The following is a 23,812-nucleotide window of genomic DNA, read 5'->3' on the forward strand; positions in this document are numbered from 1 at the left end:
GATGATCAGCTGCAACTACAAGTCATTAGAAAACTCAAGGACTTTTTTCATATGTAGAATTATTTGTGGTTTGCTACATATGCGAACTGCAATAGGTGTACCTCTGAGAATGTCATTGTCAAAACCGATGCTCAAATGTTGTGAAATTTCTTTATTTGACAGAGAGAGAGAGAGGGAGCATGAGCTGGGGAGGGACAGAAAGTGAGGGAGAAGCAGGCTCCTCGCTGAGCAAGAAGCTGGACCAGGGGCTCCATCCCAGCACTCTGGGATCACGATCCTCGTGGAAGGCAGATTCTTAACCGACTGAGCCACCCAAGTGCCCCTGTTGTGATATTTCTCAGTGATAAGGATATATAGCCTTTTCTCCGTTTGTGAAATAGTTGCATTCTTGGAAAAATTTGGTATATATATAAGGCAAGCAAAAAAGATCTTGTATCTATATGCAAAGTGGGGTCCTAGACTCAGATTATGACCCTTCTTTTATTTTTATTTTTACTAACAGGGATGTCCCAGAGGGTCGTTTGAAAATTTTGCAGCACAGAGGGCAATGTTTCATTGGTAGGATTATTCTGTGTATTGCACATAGCCACTCTTAAAACCACAAATGCTCTCCTAAATTTCCATTATACTGCCCATGGGGCACCCCTTTTCTTTTTGAGGATCGTTGTCCTATGTTGACTCCAGTAGGACATCATGTAGCAACCTGAAGCCCTAGGGGCTACCTTAGGTCAAAAAACTTAACATGAATCTTTGTGTATGAAAGGTGCTCTAGAAATCTCTAGGTATCTATTTGACCCCTTTTTACTAATTTACTAGATTTTAATTACTGTGAAATTTATTAGAATCAAGCCCCCATGCACACAAAGTCCATACCTACAGCACTCGATACACTTAACATTTTTTTTCTATTATGATAAAATGTACATAACATAAAATTCACCATTCTAACCATTTTTAAGTGTATAGTTCGGTGGCATTAGGAATAGTCACCCTGTTCCTGGGTGGCTCAGTTGGTTAAGCATCCCAACTTTTGATTTTGGCGATTTGACTCCGGTCATGATCCTCGAGGTTGTGAGATCCATCTAGTCCTTGTCAGACTGTGCTAGGCATGGAGCCTGCCCTACCTCTCCCCTCTCTCTTTCTCTTAAAAAAAAAGGAATAATTACACTGTTGTTCAGGCACCACCACTGTCCATCTTTGGGACTTTTACATCATCCCAAACTGAAAGTCTCTACCTATTAAACATCCTCACCCCACCCCACTCCCAGCCCTAGGCAACTACCGCCCTCCTTTCTGTCTGTTAGTGTAACCGCTCTGTATACCTCATAGAAGTGGAATCATACAGTAATTGTCCTTTTGTGTCTGGTTTATTTCTCTTAGCATAATGTCTTCAGAGTTCACCCATGTTGCATGTGTCAGAATTTCCTTCCTTTTTAAGGCTGATATTCCATTGTACACATTTACCATATTTTGTTTATCCATTTGTGTATTGATAGACATTGGCTATGGTGACTAATGCTGCTGTGAATGTGGGTGGTACAGATACGGGTATCTCTTCTGTTTTCAATTCTTGCAGGTTATGTACCCAGAAGTGAAATTGTTAGATCTCACAGAGTAATTTTATTTTTATTTTTTAGAATAAAGATTTCTATTTTTCTTATTTTAAGTGGCCAGATTGTTTTCCATAGCGACTATATTGTTTCACATTACCCCCAACAGAGCACAGGAGTTCTGCTTTCTCCACATCCTTCTCAACATTTGTTATTTTCCTTTTTTTTTTTTTTTTGATAGTAGCCATCCTTATGGGTGTGAGATCTATCTGAGTATGGTTTTGATTTGCCTTCCCTATTAATAATGAGTGATGCTAAGGATCTTTTCATGTGTTTCTTGGCTATTTGTATATCTTCTTTAGAGAAATGTCTAATCAAGTTCTTTGTCCATTTTTTAGTTGGGTTATTTGTCTTCTTGTTTTAAGTTGTGGATTTTATATACGTGTGTGTGTGTGTGTGTGTGTGTACATAGGTATTCTGCATATTAATCCCATGTCAGGTATATAATTTGAAAACATTGTCTCCATTTGTGGGCTGTCTTTTCATTTTCCTTTTAGTATTTTTTGATGCACAGGTTTGTAATTTTTATGAAATCCTACTTAACTATTTTTTTTTTGTTGCTTCTCATTTTCGTGTCATATCAAAGAAACCATTGCAAAATGCAAAGTCTTGAAGCTTTTCTTGTGTTTTCTTCTGTCTTATAGTTTTTTTTCCCTTACACTTAGGCCTTTGATCCTTTTTTTTTTTTTTTAAGATTTTATTTATTCATGAGAGAGAACAGACAGAGAGGCAGAGACACAGGCAGAGGGAGAAGCAGGCCCCACGCAGGGAGCCCGATGTGGGACTTGATCCCGGGACTCCAGGATCGGCCCTAGGCCGAAAGCAGATGCCCAACCACTGAGCCACCCAGGCATCCCTTTGATCCATTTTTGAGGTAATCTTAGTATAGGTATAAGGTAATGATCCAATTTTTTTGTCATGTGACATCTAACTAGATTTTTCACTTTTTCAGATTTATTTATTTATAGTTTTAATGATGTTACCATTTTAATGTCTTAATATCTTTATCACATATCTTTATTACTTTTTTCTATTTAATTTTTAAAATACTCTACTTATTCTAATTTGTTATGAGGTCATTTTTATTCTTAAAGATGTGCACATTTTTTTGTGTTTATGAAACTAACTTGTCTCTTTTCCACTTTCTCTTTAACCATCATATTTTGGGATCCCTGGGTGGCGCAGCGGTTTGGCGCCTGCCTTTGGCCCAGGGCGTGATCCTGGAGACCCGGGATCAAATCCCACGTCAGGCTCCCGGTGCATGGAGCCTGCTTCTCTCTCTGCCCCTCTCTCTCTCTCTCTCTCTCTCTCTGTGACTATCATAAAAAAAAAAAAAAAAAAAAAAAAAAAATTAACCATCATATTTTTATCTCTTACCTTTTTTTTTTCTTATTTTTTTTCTTACCTTTTGTTATTACCCTCTAGATACTTTTATAGACGTTGTTTAAATGTTTTCCATTGTAAGCTTATTGTTTTTATTATAAGATATGTGATTATTATAAAAATAATTTACAAAAAGATATGTAAATGAGAAAGTGAAAACCACTTAAAATCTTAGCCTCAAACGATTAACAATTTAGTGTATATCCTTTCAGATAGTGATTGATTATATATGTATGTATATATTTATATTCTAGTCACACACTTTGGTAGCCTGCTTTTTTTTTCACGTAATGAATCCTGTACGTTTTCGATGTTGATTCATGTAGAATCATCACCTTTTTAATGCTTATATAAAAACATATTCATATGGTTCTATCATAACTTGTTTAATAAACTCCCTCTTCCTGGACATTTAGGCTAACCATATTCTTGTTGTGTTGTTAAAACGCATAAAAGTGTTAAGGACAAATATCCAGGAAGGATCATCGTGTTTGGATTTAGGCTGTTTTTAATGCTTTTAAAAGATATATTGTCTGTTGCCCTCTGAAAGGTTGTTAACAGTTCTATTCTCAGTAATAGTATGTGAGCATATGCAGACTCCCACACCATTTCTTAAAAGTCACCATACTGATTTGGCTGAAAATATTTTATTCTCCTCTTTGGATGATCATTGAAATAGACTCTTTTATGTTTACAGAGCTTGTAGATTTCCTCTTGTCAGTTCTTGTGTTTTGCCTTTTATTTCTTTCTTGGTACTTATTCTGTCCTTATTCAGTGTTTATTGGTTTCATCTTATCTGTTTTAAATAATATTTTTTTCATTGCCCTCTTTCTGTGCTGCATTCCCTAATTATTTTCATTATTTGTCAAATTTTTTAAAGTATTTTTTTCTTGGATTTAAAATAGCAAGAAAAAAATAGGGAGCAAGAATTGTGAATTGAGAGATGACAATTTTAGGAAGATCCTCTGCTATACATTTGGCACTTGGAGTGACTTTCCACCCACTTGGTTCTGTAGGAACCCTCTGGGCTCTCTTTAATAAAGTTTTAAAATGACTGTGTTTGAAATACTATCTTAAAAGCTTTTAACTTTGCAAGTCTACAGACATACAGGCTAAAATTTCCTCCTGAAGGAACATTTTGCTAGTATTGGAATCATACTAAAGTAGTGGAAATACATTGTTTTCTCATATCAAACACCACCTATATGCTTAGGTATAAAATCTTTGGACTTCTGCTTTAGATAAAATCACTAGTCTTTCAGCAAACTGTGTTGTCAGACATGCTACACAGTGGAAGGAGGGTGAGTGGAATAGATGTTCCCCTTAGAAAAGGTTTAGTCTTCCTGAACAAGGTACAAAATGTTATTGAATGTTTGGGAATGATTTCATGGAAATGAGGTAAATGGAATATCTATAAGCAGGTTTTTAAAATATTCTTAAATGACCTGTTGATTATTTTCACCAAACTTTTTATTAACTTATAAAAACATCTTCATTGAGACACCAACCATATAAGTTGCCCATTTGAAGTGTTATATGAGTCAATGATTTTTAGTATATTCACAATGTAATATAGCCATTGCTACTGTCTATTTTAGAACATTTCTGTTACCCTAAAAGAAACCCCATAGCCTTTGTCTGTAACCTTCCATTTCCCCTAAACCCTACCCCAACCCTAAGCAACCATGAATCTACTTTTTGTCTCTAGATTTGACATTTCTAAACACTTGATATAAATGGAATCGTATAACATGTGGTCTCTGTGTTTGACCACTTTCCTCAGAATAATGTTTATAGGGTTCATTCATGTCATAGCATCTCTCAGTACTTCATTTCTTTTTATGGCAGAGTAATGTCTATTGTTTGCATATATGGATATGCCACATCCTGTTTATTCATCAGTTGATATTTAGGTTATTTCTGTCTTTGGACTATTAAGAATAATGCTGCTATGAACATTCAAGTTCAGATTTTTACCTGGGCTTATGTTTCATTTCTCTTTGGTATGTATTTAGGAGTAGAAATGTTGGGTCAAATGATATCTCTTTGTTTAACATTTTGAAGGACTGTCAGAGTGTTTTTCAAAATGACTGCTCCACCGTTAGTGTATGAGTGTTCTAGTTTCTCCACATCTTCCTCCATACTTGTTACTATCTCACTCTTTGACTCTAGCCATTCTACTGGGTGACAAGTGGCATCTTCTTGTGGTTTTGATTTGCATTTCCCAGATGACTATTGATGTTGAGTATGTTTTTATGTTTATTAAGTCTTCAAACTTAAGTCTAATAAATCCCCAGTAGAGGCCTGAACCTGGTATTTAGATCCATTAGTGAGGATGAAACAAGGGGGGACACATTATATCTCATTAATTCAGAGATACACATTTTTTGCTTTTAACGTCTCTGATATCAGTGAATCTTTTTGCTTTTATAAACCTTCTGATTAGTTGCCAGTGCTTGTGAACTTACTATGTCATGTCCTAGCCAGTGATTTGGTACATTATTTATCCTCATTTTTGAATAAAAAAAATGATTCCCTATTTCCTTGTAAAACATTTTATTTTTTTGGATATTACTCAAAGGCTTTTGCCTATTTTCTTCTTCTTAAACTTTAGATCTCTATGTGTCCATGTGCAGGAGGAAGTGCAGGGATTTGGTTAAAGCTGCCCCATCATTTATCATTCTTAGACTCACTCTCATTCCGTGGAGACAGCTGCTAAGAAAAAGCAGAGAAGCCTTGTCTTTTATTGATCTCTGTGGAACTTTAACCCTGAACAGAAACCTGGGTATGACCAGAACATATTAACTCAACCGAGTCTTTTAATATTGTTATTTATGTGAAATCTACATTTTAACACAACTGCATGAGTCAGAATGGTACAAATAATTTTGATGATTTCCAGCAATGTAATCCAGAGCTCTCTTGTGCCCCATTTCCTCCCTCCTTACACCTCATCTTATTATTGTGATAGGAATTCCTAACAAGGGATTGATACTCTTAACAAAATATTAAGTGTACAATACAGTACTGTTAACTATGGGAAATGTGGAGTTGCCCCACTTCATTTTAATTCATATCTTATGTAAAATTACATCTAGCAAAAAAAAATGTGTATATCTATATATATATGCCTTCTACAGTAGAGAACTGGGAAGAATAGCAATCCCATTGACAGATGATATTGTTTAATAGATCTGGCAACAGATTATTAATAGATTATTACTTTTACTGAGCCAAATTTTCTTCTCTGTAATTTCTGTTATTGATCTTAATTCAGCCTTCTTGAGTGTCACACAGAATAAATAACTTCTCTTTCTGCATGAGGGCTCTTTAGACATTTATCAGACAGCCTATTTTCCCTGATGTTTTTCTTCTGTTAACATCTTCAGCCCTTCTCGGAACCAAGCAGTTCATAGGCCTGTATGCCACCTCCGGGACATAATCCCATTTATCAATGTCCTTTCTAGAAGAGTAAAGTATTTCAGATGTGAGTGGAGCAATGGAAAAGTCTAACAGGGTATAGTTCTTATATTTTGGAATTACATGTTTGTATTTACTGTAACTTTTTACTGTCATTTTCTTATTAATTTAGTTCTTCTAGTGAATTACTAGATGCATTAATTTGTTCAGATGCATTTGTAGCAGGTGTTGATATTTTAAGTCAACTGTCTGCATGTGTTAATCACTGGCTCCGAGTGCCTTTCCTTACTGCACAATCTATAGCGTTTCTTGACACTGATTTCTCCCCCTCATGAGACCAGGGACCACAGCTCTTATTTCCACTCACTCTGTCTTCAGGGTCTGGTATTGAGCCTGCCATATAGAGGGTACCTCATATTTGAAAGAAAAACACTGTGATTGTTCATTCCCTTGACTTAGATTCTGGAATCAGAACCCTGTTTTATTTAACTTTGACTTGATTGCCTAACATAGTTGTTGACACCGAGATGCTGGAATTCTGGTTGTGTGGATTAGATGGATTCTTCTGAAGATTTCCGTGGCTGGAGAATGGTTGCAGGCATGTGAAAGAGGGGAGACTAAAAGGCATTGGCGTTCAAATCCTAGGATCCTTGGAATTTGCATTGAAGAGTTGAACAAAATAGTTTGAGAAAAGTAGTTTTGGGAGGAGTATAAAAATTGGGAGATTGAAGTAATTAAGTTTTGAATATGTTAATTATGCAGGGAGGTTTCCTCTGTACCGATGGGATTAGAATTTGTCAAAAGCTACCCATCTTGGGGCACCTGGGTGGCTCTGCTGGTTAAGTATCTGCCTTCAGCTCAGTACTCAAGTCAGGATTCTGGGGTCCTGGGATTTAGCTCCCACCCCTTCCAGCTCAGCAGGGAGTCTGCTTCTCCCTCTTCCTCTGCCCCCACCATGGATGCACTCTTTCTCAAGTAAATAAATAAAATCTTTAAAAAAAAACAAACAAATACCCTTCTTAGGGAAAGTCCTAAAAAATGCAAACATACCTTGAATATTTTCTTTTAGTTAAAAATATATAAGTATACTTTTATTCAGCAGTCTTTTGATGTAGGATTCTATGAAAAAGCCACAGCTAACATCATGCTCAGTGGTGAAAAACTGAGGGATTATGGCCTTTTTTGAATATGCTTCACTCATTACAGTTCAGAGTTGTCTTTTTTGCATATCCAAAATAGAGATCTTATTTCCAGTTTCTGTTTCTTTCAAGTGAGAATTTAAAGATACCTGCAAAGAAATTCGAATGAAGAATCCTAGATTTTAAAAATGTTTTCCCCTCTAGTTAACAGTATCTCTCTCAGCTGATTCAATAGCCTTGATTAGACCTTGCTTTATTGCGTCTTTCCAAGGCATCCAATTGAGTTTTCAAAAGGAAAACCAAAACAAATTAAAAAAAAAAACACACCAATTGTTTTATTTTGCATATGTCAACTGGCATAATGTTTAATTTTTGTTTCTTAAAAGATAAGCAGCAAAGGAAGGAAAAGAAAAGACTTGAATACATCAGAGACTTCTGGTTATCCCCGATATCCACTGTCTCTCAGTATTTATTTGCTAGACACATAGCCGCACAGCTAGGAGCCAAGTGGGGCCAGGAGGCTAGGTTGTGCTCATGGAGATGTGAGTGGAAATGATGGTTACACTTTTTGGATTACACACTTTAAAGGAAAGAGCATTTCCTCCACTTGCCTTACTTGTTCTCCCTCTCACTGCCTGCAAGGCTCATGTACAGGTGAGATCACAGTCAGATATCTACAACTGAGTCGGGAGCCATGATGTGAAGATGGATCCCTGACGTTGTCACGCTGACCGTGAGCTCTGAACAAGCTTACACTTGGACCACTGAGTGAAAGAGAGGTGCCATTCTTTCTCTTGTTTGTAAACCACTTCTTCGCTTGAATCAAAATTTTATTGAACACTTTAAGCTACATGTTTACATGCCAAAAGCATGGGGTCACATAGAAATGATTTTTTTTGCTTTATTTTTTTCATCATGATAAGTGTACTCTTTAATCCACATCTCCTATATCCACTAACTCCCCACTCACCTCCCTCTGGTAACCATCAGTTTGTTCTCTGTGGTTAAAAGTCTGTATCTTGGTTTATATGTGTTGTTTCTTATTTCTTAAATTCCTCATATGAGTGAAGTCATACGGTATTTGTCTTTCTCTCACTGACTTAATTTTCCTTAGCATTATACTCTCTGGATCTATCCATTATGCTGCAAATAACAAGATTGCATTCTTTTCAATGACCAAATAATACTCCATCGAATAGTATTTTATTGCATTCTGGTATACTACCTCTTTATCCATTCATCTGTTGATGGACTTTTGGGCTGTGTCTATAGTTCGGTTGTTGTAAATAATGTTACAGTAAACATAGGGGTGCATGTATCTCTTGTCTTGATGTTTTTTTGGTGAAAAACTTAGTGTAATTCATGGATCATAGAGTAGTTTTAATTTTGGGGGAAAATCTCCGCACTCTTTTCCATAAGAGCTGCACCAGTTGTGTTCCCACCATGAGTGCATGAAGGTTCCTTGTTCTCCACATCCTCATCAACACTTGTTTATTGTGTTTTCAAGTTCAGCCATTCTGAGAGGTGTGAGGTGATAGCTCATTGTAGTCTTGATTTGCATTTACCTGATGATGAGTGATTTTGAACATTTTTTCATGTGTCTGTTGGCCATCTGGATGTCTTCTTTGGAGAAGTGTCTGTCCATGTCTTCTTCCCTTTTTTAATTGAATTACTTGTTTTTTGGATACTGAGTTGGATCAGTTCTTTGTATATTTTGGATACTAATTCCTTATTGGCTATGTCATTTGCAAATATCTTCTCCCATTCAGTAGGTTGCCTTTCAGTTTCATTTATTGTTTTCTTCACTCTGCAGAACTTTTTATTTTGATGTAGTCCCAATAGTTTATTTTTGCTTTTATTTCCTTTGCCTCAGGAGACTTCTCTAGAAAAATGTTGCTACAATCTATATCAGAGAATACTGCTGGTGTTCTCTTCAAAGATTTGTTTTCAGATCTCATTTAGGTCTTCAACCCATTTTGAGTTAATATATGTATGGTGAAAGAAAGTAGTCTAGTTTCATTCTTTTACATGTGGTTGCCCATTTTTCCCAACACCATTTGATGAAGGGACTAATTTTTCATTGTATGGTCATTTCTCATTGTATGGTCATTTTCCTTTGTCAAAGGTTAATTGACCATATAATTGTGGGTTTATTTCTGTTTATTTTCTGTTCTGTTCCATTCCACCAAAAGCATGGTGTCACACAGAAATGATTTAATCTGGGTTGGTGAAAATAGAAAAATAGAATGGAAGTATATGTATCAGATTACTTGAGGGAAAAGTATAAAGTGGTTAGAGAACGATGTTAGTTCACATATGGTGTGTAACACATGGTCATCCACATCCCTTTTGATAATTCTTCAGAGCAGGTTGTGTATAGTAGGTAAAATTTGGGGTGTTTCACGGGGGAAAGTATAATATCCATGTCTCCTCCTAAATAGCTTAGAAACCATTACTTATGTATTAATAATGAGGGTTACAGGAGTTAATGCATACCATTTTTGTTTTAATTTACTCTAAAATCAGCCTACCTTCTGCTGAACGCCTACCTGCTGATTAGTAGAGAAAATTACAAAATGTTCAGTGTTGCTTAAGCCTTAGTCCAGTCTGATTCTTTAAACAGCCCATTTATTTTTTAATTGAATTATGATTAACATGCAGTGTTCTATTAGTTTCAGATCTACAACATTGATCCAAGAAATCTGTACATTACTGAATCCTCACCACAATAAGTATGGTCACCATACAATGTTTTTGCAGTATTATTGACTGTATTTCTTATGCTGTACTTTCCATTTCCATGACTTACTCATTTTATAACTAGAAGTTTGTACCTCTTAATCCTCTTCACATACTTCATCCTTGCCTGCCCCCCCACCTTGCCTCTGGCAACCACCGGTTTGTTCTCTGTATTCAAGAGTCTATTTGTTGTTGTTGTTGCTGCTGTTGTTGTTTGGTTGTTTTTTAATTTTTATTTTTTAATTTTTTTTAGATTTCACATATAAGTGAAATCATATGGGATTAGCCTTTCTCTCTCTGACTTATTTCACTTAGCATAATACTCTCTAGGGTCCATCCATGTTGCAAATGGCAAAATTTTGATCTTTTTTTTGCTTTATGGCTGAGTAAACAGTCCATTTATGTAAGTGTTCAGATGAGGAGGTTTTATCATTTAGCATATTCCCCTCCTGGTTATTATCCCTAATTGGTGTGGGGGGTTAGTATGTGAATGGGAAGAAAGGGCAGAGTGACTTACTCCCAACTCATTATAGCAGGGACAAAGTTTAGTCCTTTAGGATTCCTATGCTTTGCCTCTTCTTATCTTGAACATGATGGCTGTTGCCTAGGTGGTCCTGGCATCACATTAGAAGTGTCTCGTGCGATAAATCATGGCTTGCATAGAGCCTGCCTGCTTGCGCTGCCTCTGAGTGCAGCTTCAGTCTGTTACCTGAGTCTCTGTAAGGCTATGGTCACCCTGCCTGCCATAATGGACCATGTAGTAGACCCAGGGTCTGTCATCTTAGTTTCCACACTCCCTAAAAATTAAAAATGCTTTGGTTGGGAAGGCTCAACCCCAGATACTCCCCTCCCTTAACATGGTGTGGTCATTTTTAGTGTCCATGTTGATAAGGAAGGTGCTCCACTTAGGATAGAGTAAGGGGAGGTGGGAATGATCATGAAAGTTTTGGCAGTAAAAGTAATTTGCTGTGATTAGAATGAGAGATTTATATGCATGAGTGATGATATGGAAATGTTGAGTTTGAAGCAAATGAGATTTTAGAAGATAATTTTATTCAAATTTGATCACAGGAGAGATATGATCAAGTTTTTCTAAATGAATTGCATAATTTTGAGTCCGTGCTATGTACAACATAAAAAATTTGAAAATTGTAGAAATATTTGAAGAATAAAATTACCTAACTCAGATATAAACACTTATTGATATACTTCTTTTAATGTATTTTTAATGTATATATAGATATAGCCTTAAAATGTTTGTTTTTTCTCTTTAAATTGTTATCTTTTTGGTCAATTAATGTTAATTCATTATGCATTAAATCTGTGTTTTGATACTCATTAATTACTGATATTTCCCCTATTCTGTACTTTGCCTTTCCACTTCATATAGGGTGATTTTTAAAAATGTTTCTAGGTTTGGGGACTTATTAGTTTGGCTTATATATCTATATGTTTATATATTTGCTTATATTTAAACCTAGACAGCTTTTAAAAAATGTGTCAGCCTAAAGTCCAAGCTCTGTACCAGAGACACCTAATTTGACCTTAGCCTAATGAAGATGGATGCTTATTTCTTCCCTGTAACAGATCTTAGGTTAAGTAGTGTTGAGATGCTCTCCTCACATGGGCATTCAGTGACCATTCAGCCTTCTCATTGCCCCAGCATCCCCTGGGCATTGTCTGAATCCACATTTGGAGCAAGACCACAGGCACACCTAATTTCTGGTTCATACGAAGGACCAGGAGAAAGAATCCAGGGCTGCATTTTCCTTTTATACATCATAGGCTTTTATGGGAAATGTGATATTACACCTAGCAGCAAGTGAGGATGGAAAATATGGGCTTTAGCTGCCATGTTCCCAGCCACTACTCCTATTATGGTAGAAGACAATCTGTTTTAATGGGCAATCACGAGTTCCCACATTTCCTTTATTTTTTTCTGGTCTTCTAACAGAATTCTCCCTTTCTACAGTTCATGGAAATATTGCTACATTTTCTCATACTTTCTTCATGGTGTATTTCCTGCCTGCCTGCCTGCCTGCCAGCAAATATGTTTACTGCATTTCTACCATGTACTAAATATAGGAGAAAACTTTGGGGATATCATGGTGAAAAAAAACAAGGCTCTGGGGGGCGCCTGGGTTGCTCAGTTGGTTAAGCATCTGACTTGGCTCAGGTCATGATCTCAGGCTCCCACAATTGAGCCTGCTTTGGGAGGGCTGCCTCCCCAGCAGGGAGTCTGCTTGCTTCCCCCTTCCCCACCACTCCCCCTGCTCATGTTTGTGTGCTTGCTCTCTCTCCCTCTCCCTTCCTCTCTCTCTCCCTCTCTTTCTTAATAAATCTTGAAAATAAAACAGGCTCTCCTCCATCATAGCTTATAGTCCAGTGCTTGAGAAAGACATTAAATCAGCAATTCTAGGAGTGATCCATGGACTCTGAGATCTCTAAGACCATTTTCATAATAATACTAGGTTGTTGTTTGTTTGCCTTTGTTATCGTGTTGTCATTTGTTATGAGAGTACCAAAAAAATAATTGGTCAATCTACTGAGTCAGGTCAATGGCACTGAATTGTGCCAGTAATCATTATAGTCTTCACTGCTATGCATTTGTGATTTAAAAAAATTCTGAAGTTGTAAAAATCATTATTTTTATTAAATCTTGACCATTAGGTACATATCTCTTTAATGTGCTGTGTAACCAAAAATGAAGTATATCCAAAGGACTCTGCGTATTCCAAAGCATGTTGATTATCTGGATGAAAAGCAGTTGTGTGATTGAGTAGTGAATTGAACTAGTTGCTCTTTTCTTGAAATACCATTTATACTTGAAAGAAATTATGGTTAGTCCTACTTGGGAATTTGGCAGAGTTAGTCTGTCACTTCAAGGAAAACAACTAACTGTTTCCAATAATAAAACTAGAGATTTTAAGCAAAAAAAAAAAAAAATTTTTTTTTGAAATTTAAAAAAATGTATGCCTAGCACTGAGAGTCTGATACCTTCCCAAGACCTAGTCTTTTCTGAAGAAATTACAGGTAATATTAAAAAGATGAAAATACATATAATATGTATCATATGTTCATATCATTATGCTATTATCATTTTGTATTGAAAATATATCAATATTGAATTCTGCACAGCTCAGTGAAATAATTTCCAGATCTGACATGGGTAAAATACTCCTCCAAGTACAAGATAGACCAATGAACTTTAAAGTATCAAAGTGTGAAAAGTTCATAGAAATGCATTATAACCAATCTTTAAGCTGCTCTTTTCAAATTTGGATATAGAATCAAAGAAGACAATCAACAGTTATCTATAAATGCTATTAAATTGCTTTTCCCTTTTCTAACTACAAATAATTATGTGAAAATAGATTTTCTTTATATACTTCAATCGAAGTAACTGTACCATATTAAATGCAGAAGTAGATATGAGAATTGAGAAGCCAGCTGCCTTTTAATAAGCTATTTGCAGAAATGTAAAACAATATTACTTATATCATTCTTAGGGGGAGGAGGGAAATATAGTTACTTCATATTTTTATAGGTAGTCAACAATTAAATGATGTCAGTTATTCTGATCACTAATCAAGGGAAAAAAGGTGACCTTCATTTCTTCTGCCTCACTTGCTCATAGTGTTTAGCTTCCATCAGAATCACTTAGTTTGTTAAAACACAGATTGCTGGGCCTACTCCCAAAGTTCCTGATTCAGTAAGTTCTAGGTGGGGCCTGGGAAGGAACATTTCTTAAGTGTTATTGTTACCATACACGTTGCTTATACTGTTGGTTCTGATTTTGAGGATGGTAGTTTGGACTTCAGTTTGAGGTCCATAGTTTGGGAACCACTGATCTGTTCCTTTGGATTTATTGGGCAAACCTGTTTGAGCTGCCATTTGTGGGAAGAAAAAGCAAAAATTTAGAATTTTTAAAAGTAAAGCAGTACAGATGTAGAGATAATGGCTGGAACTGCCTTTAGTTGCCAGAATTTGGGAGTTAACTGAAAATGAAGCAGAACAGCGTGTCAAGAACTCTTCAGTATCTGAGGCTTTACCCTACTTACAGGCTAACAACTTAGCTTACTCTAGTTTTATGCTAACTCCTGTCTCTAGAAGATGGGAAATTCCTGGTTCAGAGACAGAAAGCACTATGATAAAAGTGACTTTATATGCACTTGTAATTTGGTCTTACTCTAATTTAAACTAAATTATACTAGCTTTATTCAGTGTGAAAATGTGAAATTATTAAATTCTATTTAAAAATTAGGATTCCTTAAAAGTAGAGTGGTAGTGTCAGGAATTCAGAAGAAGATAACGAAATCACCATGTTAATAGCTAAATGGCCTCTGACATCAGGCAGCTGAAATCCTGAAGCCAGGAAATAAATGTTCCAACTGTGACCCTAAGCAGAGAATTGGACAAAGAATCTTCTTAGAGGAAAAAAGTTTTCTTAGAGGAAAAAATTTGTTTTCCGAGTTCAGAGGGTCCTTGTTTTTAAACTGCTTACAGTTAAAACTTCAAATTTCCTGTACTGCTCCTCCACAAAATCAGGGGCAGACATCATTTGATTATTATTTTTTAAATGGCAAATTATATGATTCTAGGCAAAGAATTAGAATCTAGCCAAGGGTTACTTTACTAAGGTCATAATTTGTGGTTCCTTCCTCCTGCTTACTCCTTGCTTGCTGCGTTTCCCTTTCCCAAATCTCCTTGACAGTAGGTGGCTGTGCACATGTGACCCTGAACTGCCAGTGAGTTTCCTCTCCGTGTTACTGTGACGATGCTCTTTGTCCTTGCACCATCTGTATGGTGAGTTACCATCATATGCTGAGCTCCCTTTCCCCACTGCCCAGATGGTGCAGTTAGCTGGGCATCCTACTCTTTGTTTTGGCTCAGGTCACGATTTCATGGTCATAAGCTTGAGCCCTGTGTTGGGCTCCATGTTCAGTAGAGTCTGCTTGAGATTCTCTCCACCTATCTCTCTGTCCCTCTTGCTTATGCTTGCTCACGCTCTATCTCTGAAATAAATCTTAAAAAAGAAAGAGACTGAAGGACCCCCTTAATGATTCCTCCTTTGGCTTTATAGCCATTGGCTTACCTACCATGACCATGTTGCACACATTCTTGGTCTTCTGGGAGTTAAAATCTCCCTTCCTAGTACTCTGAAGTCTCTCTCATTTGACAGTGACCAGCTTGTTGACAGTTACATTGTTGATCACTTAGTCACCTTGACCAACCTGACCTTGTGACCACAATGGTCATACACTTTGAACTTTTCGTACATATTCATATTCCTTGGTTCTCCTTGAAAGCAAGATGCTTCCAACCCTTTTAAATGCTGCCCCTGGACTTAAGGAAAAAATAGCTGTTTAGTTGAGTACTGCTAGTAAAATTTACCTTTTCTCCCTTCCCCTGCCTCTCCACTAGCTCTGAGATTTTTTTTTTCAATATTGTTTCCTGTCAGTCTCTCAAACATAATTTGCTGAGATTTGTAGAGAACAACATTTAACTCTTTCCTGTATGCTGTGTGGAAAGCATAAATACCAGTATTTAGTATGTTGGAACCCTAACCAGGTAGCATTTCTGATTTTCCTATTAGGAGTCTGTCTACATGGAAGTGAGAATTGAAAACTAATTACATAAATTGCTAAGCTTTGAAAGACTATTTTCAGCATTTCTGTGTCTAGAATATCTATTCCTCAAAGAACACCTTGTGACTTGCAAAGAAATTGGGTAGAAATACAATTAATAACACTCCCATCCTCAATCTTTAATGTTAAACAAATCTCAGGATATTTTGAACCACAATCCATTAATTTAAGATGCTCACTGCAAAGTAAGCTAAGTGTCCCATGCTATCAATTATTTGAAGAGATGTGAAATGAATTAGAACTTAAAGATAATGTCAGGAAAATTTTTTTCTTATTAAGATTATAAAACTCTCATATATATGTGTATATATATAGTTTAACTGGTAATCTTAATTTTTTTTCTTTTCTTCCTTTTTTTTTTTTTTTTTTTTAACTATCTCTGATTTTACCACACTTGTCTCTCAGACCTTACTGGCTTATATCATGTGAGCCTTCCTGGTCCTTCTAGTTGTTGAGTTATTTCAGTAAGAGAATGGTCCTTAGGTGGCTGTTCATTAGAGGTCACTGTGCCAATGGAATCACCACTTCTGTGTATGATTAAAGGGATCTAGAAGGTCTCATCATCACAGCATGGCTGCTGCTGACTCAGTTTGCAGTGGTGTAGAAACCCAGAGGGCTTTCTTGAAGAGAGCCCTGCTGGAAACTACCTAGGGTACGTTAGTTGGGTGGATCTCTCTTCAATGAGAGAAATAAATGTGTGAGCCATTACAGCTACAGTGGAGCTTTTCACAGAGCCAAATACACTGTTGTTGATTAATAAATAATGGGTTATCTTGGAATTGTTTTTATTGGCAGATGCCTGAAACATTCAAAGGCTGTCTGTAAATGAAAAATGCCCTCATTGTTTATTCAGCTCCGGCTTTTCTACTTAATGTGCTGGTATCTTGGGAAAATTTCTTGAGTATCAAATCACAAGTAAAATTTAAGCAGTCTTTTTTCCCCCCAGATTTTCAAATAAGCTATTTAACTATGATCTGTTCTCAGAAGCTTCTGATGATTTGGGAGTGTGTGTGCGTGAGTGTGCATGTGTGTATGTCTATGTGTGTGTGTAGCGGGAGAGGGATGGGGCAAAGGGAATGAAGCCCAGAAGTTTGCCATCTAATGTGTAATAGACACAAGTAACTTAAATAAATATAGGTACATTTCTGGTTGATTGTGTGTCTAGCACAAGTTAGCTGCTGAGAATTTAAGAAATACTCATAGAAACATGTGCAAAGTGTGGGGCAGCAAGAATCCTTGGGTGAGTGGGTCAGGAGAGGTTGATGAGGAGCTAAGTTTATGGTTGATGGAGAATAACCAGATTGGTAAGAAGCAGCAGAGTAAGTTAGATTTTGTCGGGGAAAACAGTATATTTGAAGATTTGTGGTGTGGTCGCAGTAGGTGTTCTTGGACTGGTAAGTTCTTCAGTAATGCTGGATCACATAGTACTGTAGGAAGGGCCCTGGGAAAATGGGAATACGGCGTCTGGATAATAAAAAATCCTAGCTGAGCCTCTCAAACCATGCTAAACACCTCTATGCTCTGTAGCCCCAGAGAAAGATAACACGAAGGCAAATGATAGACTTGTCATATTTTCTTTATTTTGTGTCCTACCCGCAGATGTTCTCTGCATCTAACAATCAGAAGGAGCCTGACAAGTAGTTGACATTAATGTGATGTAAAGATATCAGCTACTGTTAAATGTGAAGGATAGGAGTGCTCTACCTTTATAAAGGGCCATAGGATTAGTAATATTTTTTATGCTGTGGTGGGATAATGCTAGGGACCCAGATTGTGAAGAGACCTTGCATATGGAGAGAGTGAAGGAGGGTTTTGAAAATGGGTTTATGACTCGAGTGACAGAGAAGCTAAAAGAACATGGGGGAGACAATTCTGTCCTGCACACCATTGCATCCCCAGTGCTAGCAAATTATGCTGGCTGTGTGTCATGTTTAATAATAGTGATTGAGCATACATCGCAGGAGACCCAGCTGTTGTAACATATACTGTTTTTTAATTGCTAGATGGCTGCTTGGCACCACTGCTCTCTACTTCGTTCAGCTGAAGAAGCAAAGATTAAAATTAGAATAACTGACCAAACAGAGTATCTTCCAAGGCGGAGCAAAATTTTGACTAAAACTTCTATATAGTGCTTTAAGTTACAGAAGGTTGAATTTTTTAATGCTTTAGAGAAAATACACAACCATAAAAGCATTTTTTTTCAGTTAAGTTTATTGAATTTAAGTATTGTGAATAAACAGATGGGCCTTATTTTTGACAATTTTCTATGTTTGGAAACCATTAAAGATTGTTTTGATAAAGGGACACCTGGGTGCTTTAGTTGGTTGGGCATCTGGCTCTTGGTTTTTGTGCAGTTCATGATCTCCTGGGTTTTAGGATTGAGCCCTCCTGTCAGGCTCCACACTGAGCAGGGAGTCTGCTTGAGAATTCTCTCCCACCCCTCCCGCCTACTCACACACAGTCCATCTTTCTCTCTCTAAAATGAATAAATCCTTTTTCAAAAAGATTGTTTTTATTTAAACAAAATTTAGGGGATCCCTGGGTGGCTCGGCAGTTCAGCACCTGCCTTTGGCCCAGGGCGCGATCCTGGAGTCCCGGGATCGAGTCCCACGTCGGGCTCCTGGCATGGAGCCTGCTTCTCCCTCCTCCTGTGTCTCTGCCTCTTTCTCTTTCATTCTCTCTCTCTATGTCTATCATAAATAGATAATTCTTAAAAATAAATAAATAGATAAATAAAAATTTAGCTATAAGACAAGACAGAGAAAATGTGTGTGTGTGTGTATGTGTGTGTGTGCACACACAATGAGTGTACCTATTTTGGGGAGTTGGATATGCCTAAGTAATGAAGTTAGAAATCCTTTATTTTATTTTTTGTTGTTGTTTTTTTAGGTGCTGGTGAATCTGGGAAAAGTACAATTGTGAAGCAAATGAAGTAAGTAGATTGAAAACATTAAATTTATTTTTTATGTTTAAGTGGACCTTTACATCAAAGGAAGTAAGTGGTGGTGTTTTTTTGGCTATTTTTTTTTTCTTTTTGTCTCCTTAGAATTATCCACGAAGCCGGTTATTCGGAGGAGGAATGTAAACAGTACAAAGCAGTGGTCTACAGTAACACCATCCAGTCCATCATCGCCATCATTAGGGCCATGGGGAGATTGAAGATAGATTTCGGTGACTCAGCTCGGGCGGTGAGTTGTTACGTGCGTTAGAATAGGCCTGATGAGTAGTAGAATAACTGGCGCGGGAGTGCCGGACTACAGAACAGAGATTTCTCTGCGGTCTTAAGACCATTTTGTAAAAGGAGTCAAAAGGATGGTAGTGAGTGAGGTGAGTCAGAAGCTTCAGAAGTGATGACCTAAGCATACGGAGGACTGGGTCATCCTGTCTTCATTTCCTTATCCATCAGCTGATTTGGATGCCTCAGTAACTATTGCAATATTTTCTATGTCAACATGTGATACTGGGTACTCCTGCATCTCATAACGAATTCTAGTACTTACTACTGAGTTTAATGCCGACTCTTCAGAATATCATACGTTTTATAATTTGGAATGCTGCAGTGATCTAATTACTTGTATTGCTGCCCAGCCTAAAAAGCAGGAGATTAAACTGCTTTTTGTCTTCTTGGTGTATAGTAGAATTTTTTTTTTTAACTTTGAGGTTTAATAGGAGAAAAATGGATGAATGAAGGCATTATTAGAAAATATATATTGGGGAAATAATAGATTATTTTCAATAATTCATTACATCCTTCTGAACCATCTTTTCTGGAACAAGATTGGATCGATTACAGACATTTCTGCCTTATCTGCTGTGCCCTTAATCTTTTTTCATCTTTAATTGATTCATGTATCGTTGATTCATTCAACAAATGCTTTTTGAGCTCTTAATCGTACACAGGAGGAGCCCTTAGAGGAGAGGCAGTTGTTACGGATTGTACTTTTGGCCATTCCCCGCTACGGTGGTTTAGATCGTTCACCCTCTCATGCATGGATGCCATCCTGCATTTAGATGTTTTATGTGATTATTAGAAAGGTTCCATACGTGGCCTCCTATTTTTGGTGGCAGCTAAAGGTCAGTGCAGGCAGTATTTTATGGATCTTTCTATTTTCTGTTTTCCTCTCAAGGACTGAAGGACAGGATTGAGTGGCAGTAACTGCTCTGTTGCCACAAACTTTTGTAGACATTTTTATTTGCTTTTTACTGGTGTTCTGAGACTTTGAAGTCTACACGTGGGACCTCCTTTGTCCTCTGGGTTTCACTCAGTGCTTGTTTGAGTCACTCTGTGTAGACTGTCTAGCTGTAGCCTCGTAACTCTTGGCCTCCCGCCTTCGACCCTTCCTTCCGTGTGCCTTGGCCATCGTTGCTAACTCCTTCACACAGGTGTCTCCATGCACTCCCCCTGGCTTTCGTTGGTCTGCCCCATGTCTTGGGTTGCGTTGCCTCCACTTAAGCTTTAAAATACCTGCAGGCTTTTGGAATTGTCCTGAGAAATACAAAGGTGAACTAAACATGACCTGGACCTGACGAAGGGACATTGGAACTTGATGCTGAAATGCATGGAAGAGTTTTCTAGACAAAAAAAAAAAAAGGAAAAAACATTCTGCGAATAAGAGACAGTATATTCAAAGGCTGAAAATATTTCTATTCCTAAAGTACCAGTTCTTGGAAATATTATCCCTGAGTTGAAGGATAACCAAGTATTTAATTTTGATAGGAACCACAGATGTGCTTTCAGAAAGAGGCGCGAATAATCATTTCTAACAACTGCATTGGTGTTTACCAGAGTCTCGCCAACTTAGATATTATTATCAACACTTTAATTTTTAATATCTCATGCCTGAGAGATACCGTCGTCTTTTCTTTTTTTAGTTTTTATTTTCCTGATTGTTACTGAGGTGGGAAATCTGTGTCTTTCTGTTTTGCCTCTGTGAATTGCTCCTAGTATTCTTGACTCAGTTCTGTTCATTTACTTGTTCTTTTCACATTGATTCTCTTTAAATAGAAGGCATATTAACCCTTCTTTAAATTTTGCAAATGTTTTTACTCAGTATATTTCTTTTTATTTTTTACTTGAAATAGCTGTGTTGTTTTAGAATTCTTAAACTTTTTGCAATCAATTCTGACTTCAGTTTGTATCCTATTAGATTTTCCTCAGCTTATAATTATTTTTAAATCTACTTTTAATTTTCTAGAATGTTTATAGGGTTATTGTTAAGATTTATCACTTCACCCCCCCCTGGAAATGTTATATATTTATGTATCCTGGTAGATGGGATCTAAGTATATTTTATGAACTGATCATCCCTTGCCTTACGGACATTTATTAAATACTCCATTCCTCAGTGACATGGAAACAATTGACATGCCTTTAGCATCAAATCGAATGTATTTCTGAGCTCCATTTTTCCCTCATTGATGTGTTTTTTTCCCAGATCACTTATTGAATTTCTTAACCTTTATAAGTTTCTTTCATTATAATAATATGGAAATAATATTTCCCCAGGAGGGTTATGAGGAATAAGGACATAATGAACACTGAACACTTTTCACATGTTTTGGTCATAATAGATGCTCATTAAAGTTCGTTGCTAGTATTGTTGCCATTTATAATTATTATACTACTATTCTTGTCAGAATCCTTTTAGTTCCTATTGCCTTATAGGGTTAATTGGCATTTGGTAGGGAAAGAACACTCATCCCATTGTTCTTTTACCAAAGTGTGAAGGTGATTATGCATTTTCTCTTCCAGGTGAATTTGAGAATCAACTTAATGCCCCACATCCCTGTAGAAACAAAACAAAAAAAGTCTGGTGTTATCTTGACTGGAATTACACCTGAGTCTGTAGGTTAATTTAATGAGAATTGACTAAATAGCTGTAAAATTTTTAGAGATGGTGACTAATTCGCTATGGAATGCTTCATATTTGACAGTTACCAGATTTGCAAAGCAGATTACCCATTAGTTATTTAAAATCAGGAAACAAAATTGTTTTCAAGGATGGCATAAAGCAACCAAATTTTGTGCTGAATATCCTTTCAAAACCCTCTCAGAATGAGTGTACTCAATCTGTGGATGATAAATCATTGTTTCTTATAATGTAAAGTTAGAGAAACATTATGTAGAGGCCCATTAGCATGTCTTAGGCACTGCATCCTTTAAAACAGTGCTGCTCAAAGTGTGGCTCATGGATCCATGTCTTTCCACAAGCATGCACCTAAGATGAAATTAAGGGTAAACATTTAGATTTCTAACAATTGGCAGAGTAATTTATATGTTAACCTTAAGAGTTTAGGAAAATGGGTTGATATTTAATGTGACATAAATCTTTAATTTTTCTAATACTAATAGTTTTGAAATCGATTGTAAATAAAATAAAAAACAGGACTGATCCTTTGTAACGTATACTTTAGGAAGCACTTACTTGGAATAATTTAAGATAGAAGGTGCAGAAAACCTTGTCTTGAATTGAAACAAGTTCCCTTTCTCCCCATGCCTTAGCATGAGCCTGCATAAAGGCCACTTTTCTGTTTCTCTAATTTTGTAGTTTATTTTGTTAGTTTCTGTCTGTCTGCCTGAACTGCCAGATTGCCTTTGAGAAAAGTTGCATCAATTTATCTTCCTGTCCTGTTTACTTCAGTGCCTTTTCTTAGCACTCTGAGTAGCCAACTTTAGAAGTCTGATGAACATTAAAAAATACTGGATAATTTATTAGTAAATCTTATCTCAATTTAATTTGCATTTTCAATTTTAGTATAATTGCACCTTTTCCATATCTTTAATAACTGTATTTTTCTTACTCTGTGTCTGTGGCCAATTTTATGCCTGATTCATTTACCTCTTGGAGTCTTGGTGTGTTGATGATCTATTTGCTTGTTTGTACATAATACATTAACCCTTTGTCCACTAATAGAAATGTTCTTTCATATTTTGCATACTGCCTTTATTTTTTTAAAGATTTATTTATTTATTTATTTATTTATTCATGATAGACATAGAGAGAGAGAGGGGCAGAGACACAGGTGGAAGGAGAGGCAGGCTAGGCTCCATGCCGGGAGCCCAATGTGGGACTCGATCCTGGGGCTCCAGGATCACGCCCTGGGCCAAAGGCAGGCACTAAACCCCTGAGCCACCCAGGGATCCCCTACCGCCTTTATTCGTACAGTTTTTGTTTTTTAAATCTTCCTCTGTTCTTTCTTCTATTATGTTTAAATTTAGAAAATCTCTCAAAGATTTACTAAATATTCATTTTAAATGTTTTTTTAGGGGAGTGAATTTTAATATTATTCTTGTATTTGTTCTTTAATCACTCCAAAACTGTGTTATGCATGGAGTAGAGATCTACATTATTTTTTTTTCTTCTTCAGATGGCTATCTAATTATTTAGTAGGGTTATTTTTTTAAATATTCATATCTTTTCCTACTAATTTACCTTGCCACCTTTGTCATATAAGTTCAGATTTGGAATTTTTCCCCTGTTGATTTGCATTAATACCAGAGGGTTCTACATATTTAGGTTTTTAATACCAGAGAATTTTAGCTCTCCTTCCCCAGTATCCTTGGTCAAAATCTTCCTAGTTTATTTCTACTTGTTATTTTTCCAGATGAATGTTTGAATTAGTTTTGTATTCTGGCTTATGTTTGAGAACTAAGAGATCGTTATAGGATTATGTTATTTTTGATTCTGAGAAATACTGATTGATGTATGTGGCAAAGTGGTAGGTACTAGCCTTCATTTGAAATGTAATTAACCTTTCCAGCATAGTATTTTTTTTTAATTTTCCTTAATTCATATATCAGGTAGCACATATTTTTATATCTCTTTTGACCATAGGTTCTATTATCTATCCAAAAAACGCTGAAATATTTATT

General features: G+C 36.5%; 1 protein-coding gene across 1 annotated transcript in view; it reads left to right on the plus strand.

The window, feature by feature from the left end:
* Positions 1 to 23,812, plus strand: part of GNAI1 (G protein subunit alpha i1) — an 80,498-nt gene that overhangs the window by 33,161 nt on the left and 23,525 nt on the right. Inside the window, exons 2-3 of the mRNA XM_038562833.1 lie at positions 18,829 to 18,871; positions 18,986 to 19,127. Of these exons, the coding sequence (XP_038418761.1) occupies positions 18,829 to 18,871; positions 18,986 to 19,127 (185 nt within the window). The remainder of the gene's footprint in view (positions 1 to 18,828; positions 18,872 to 18,985; positions 19,128 to 23,812) is intronic.

The sequence above is a fragment of the Canis lupus genome, chromosome 18, assembly GCF_011100685.1.
Source record: "Canis lupus familiaris isolate Mischka breed German Shepherd chromosome 18, alternate assembly UU_Cfam_GSD_1.0, whole genome shotgun sequence".
NCBI classification, from domain to species: Eukaryota; Metazoa; Chordata; class Mammalia; order Carnivora; family Canidae; genus Canis; species Canis lupus.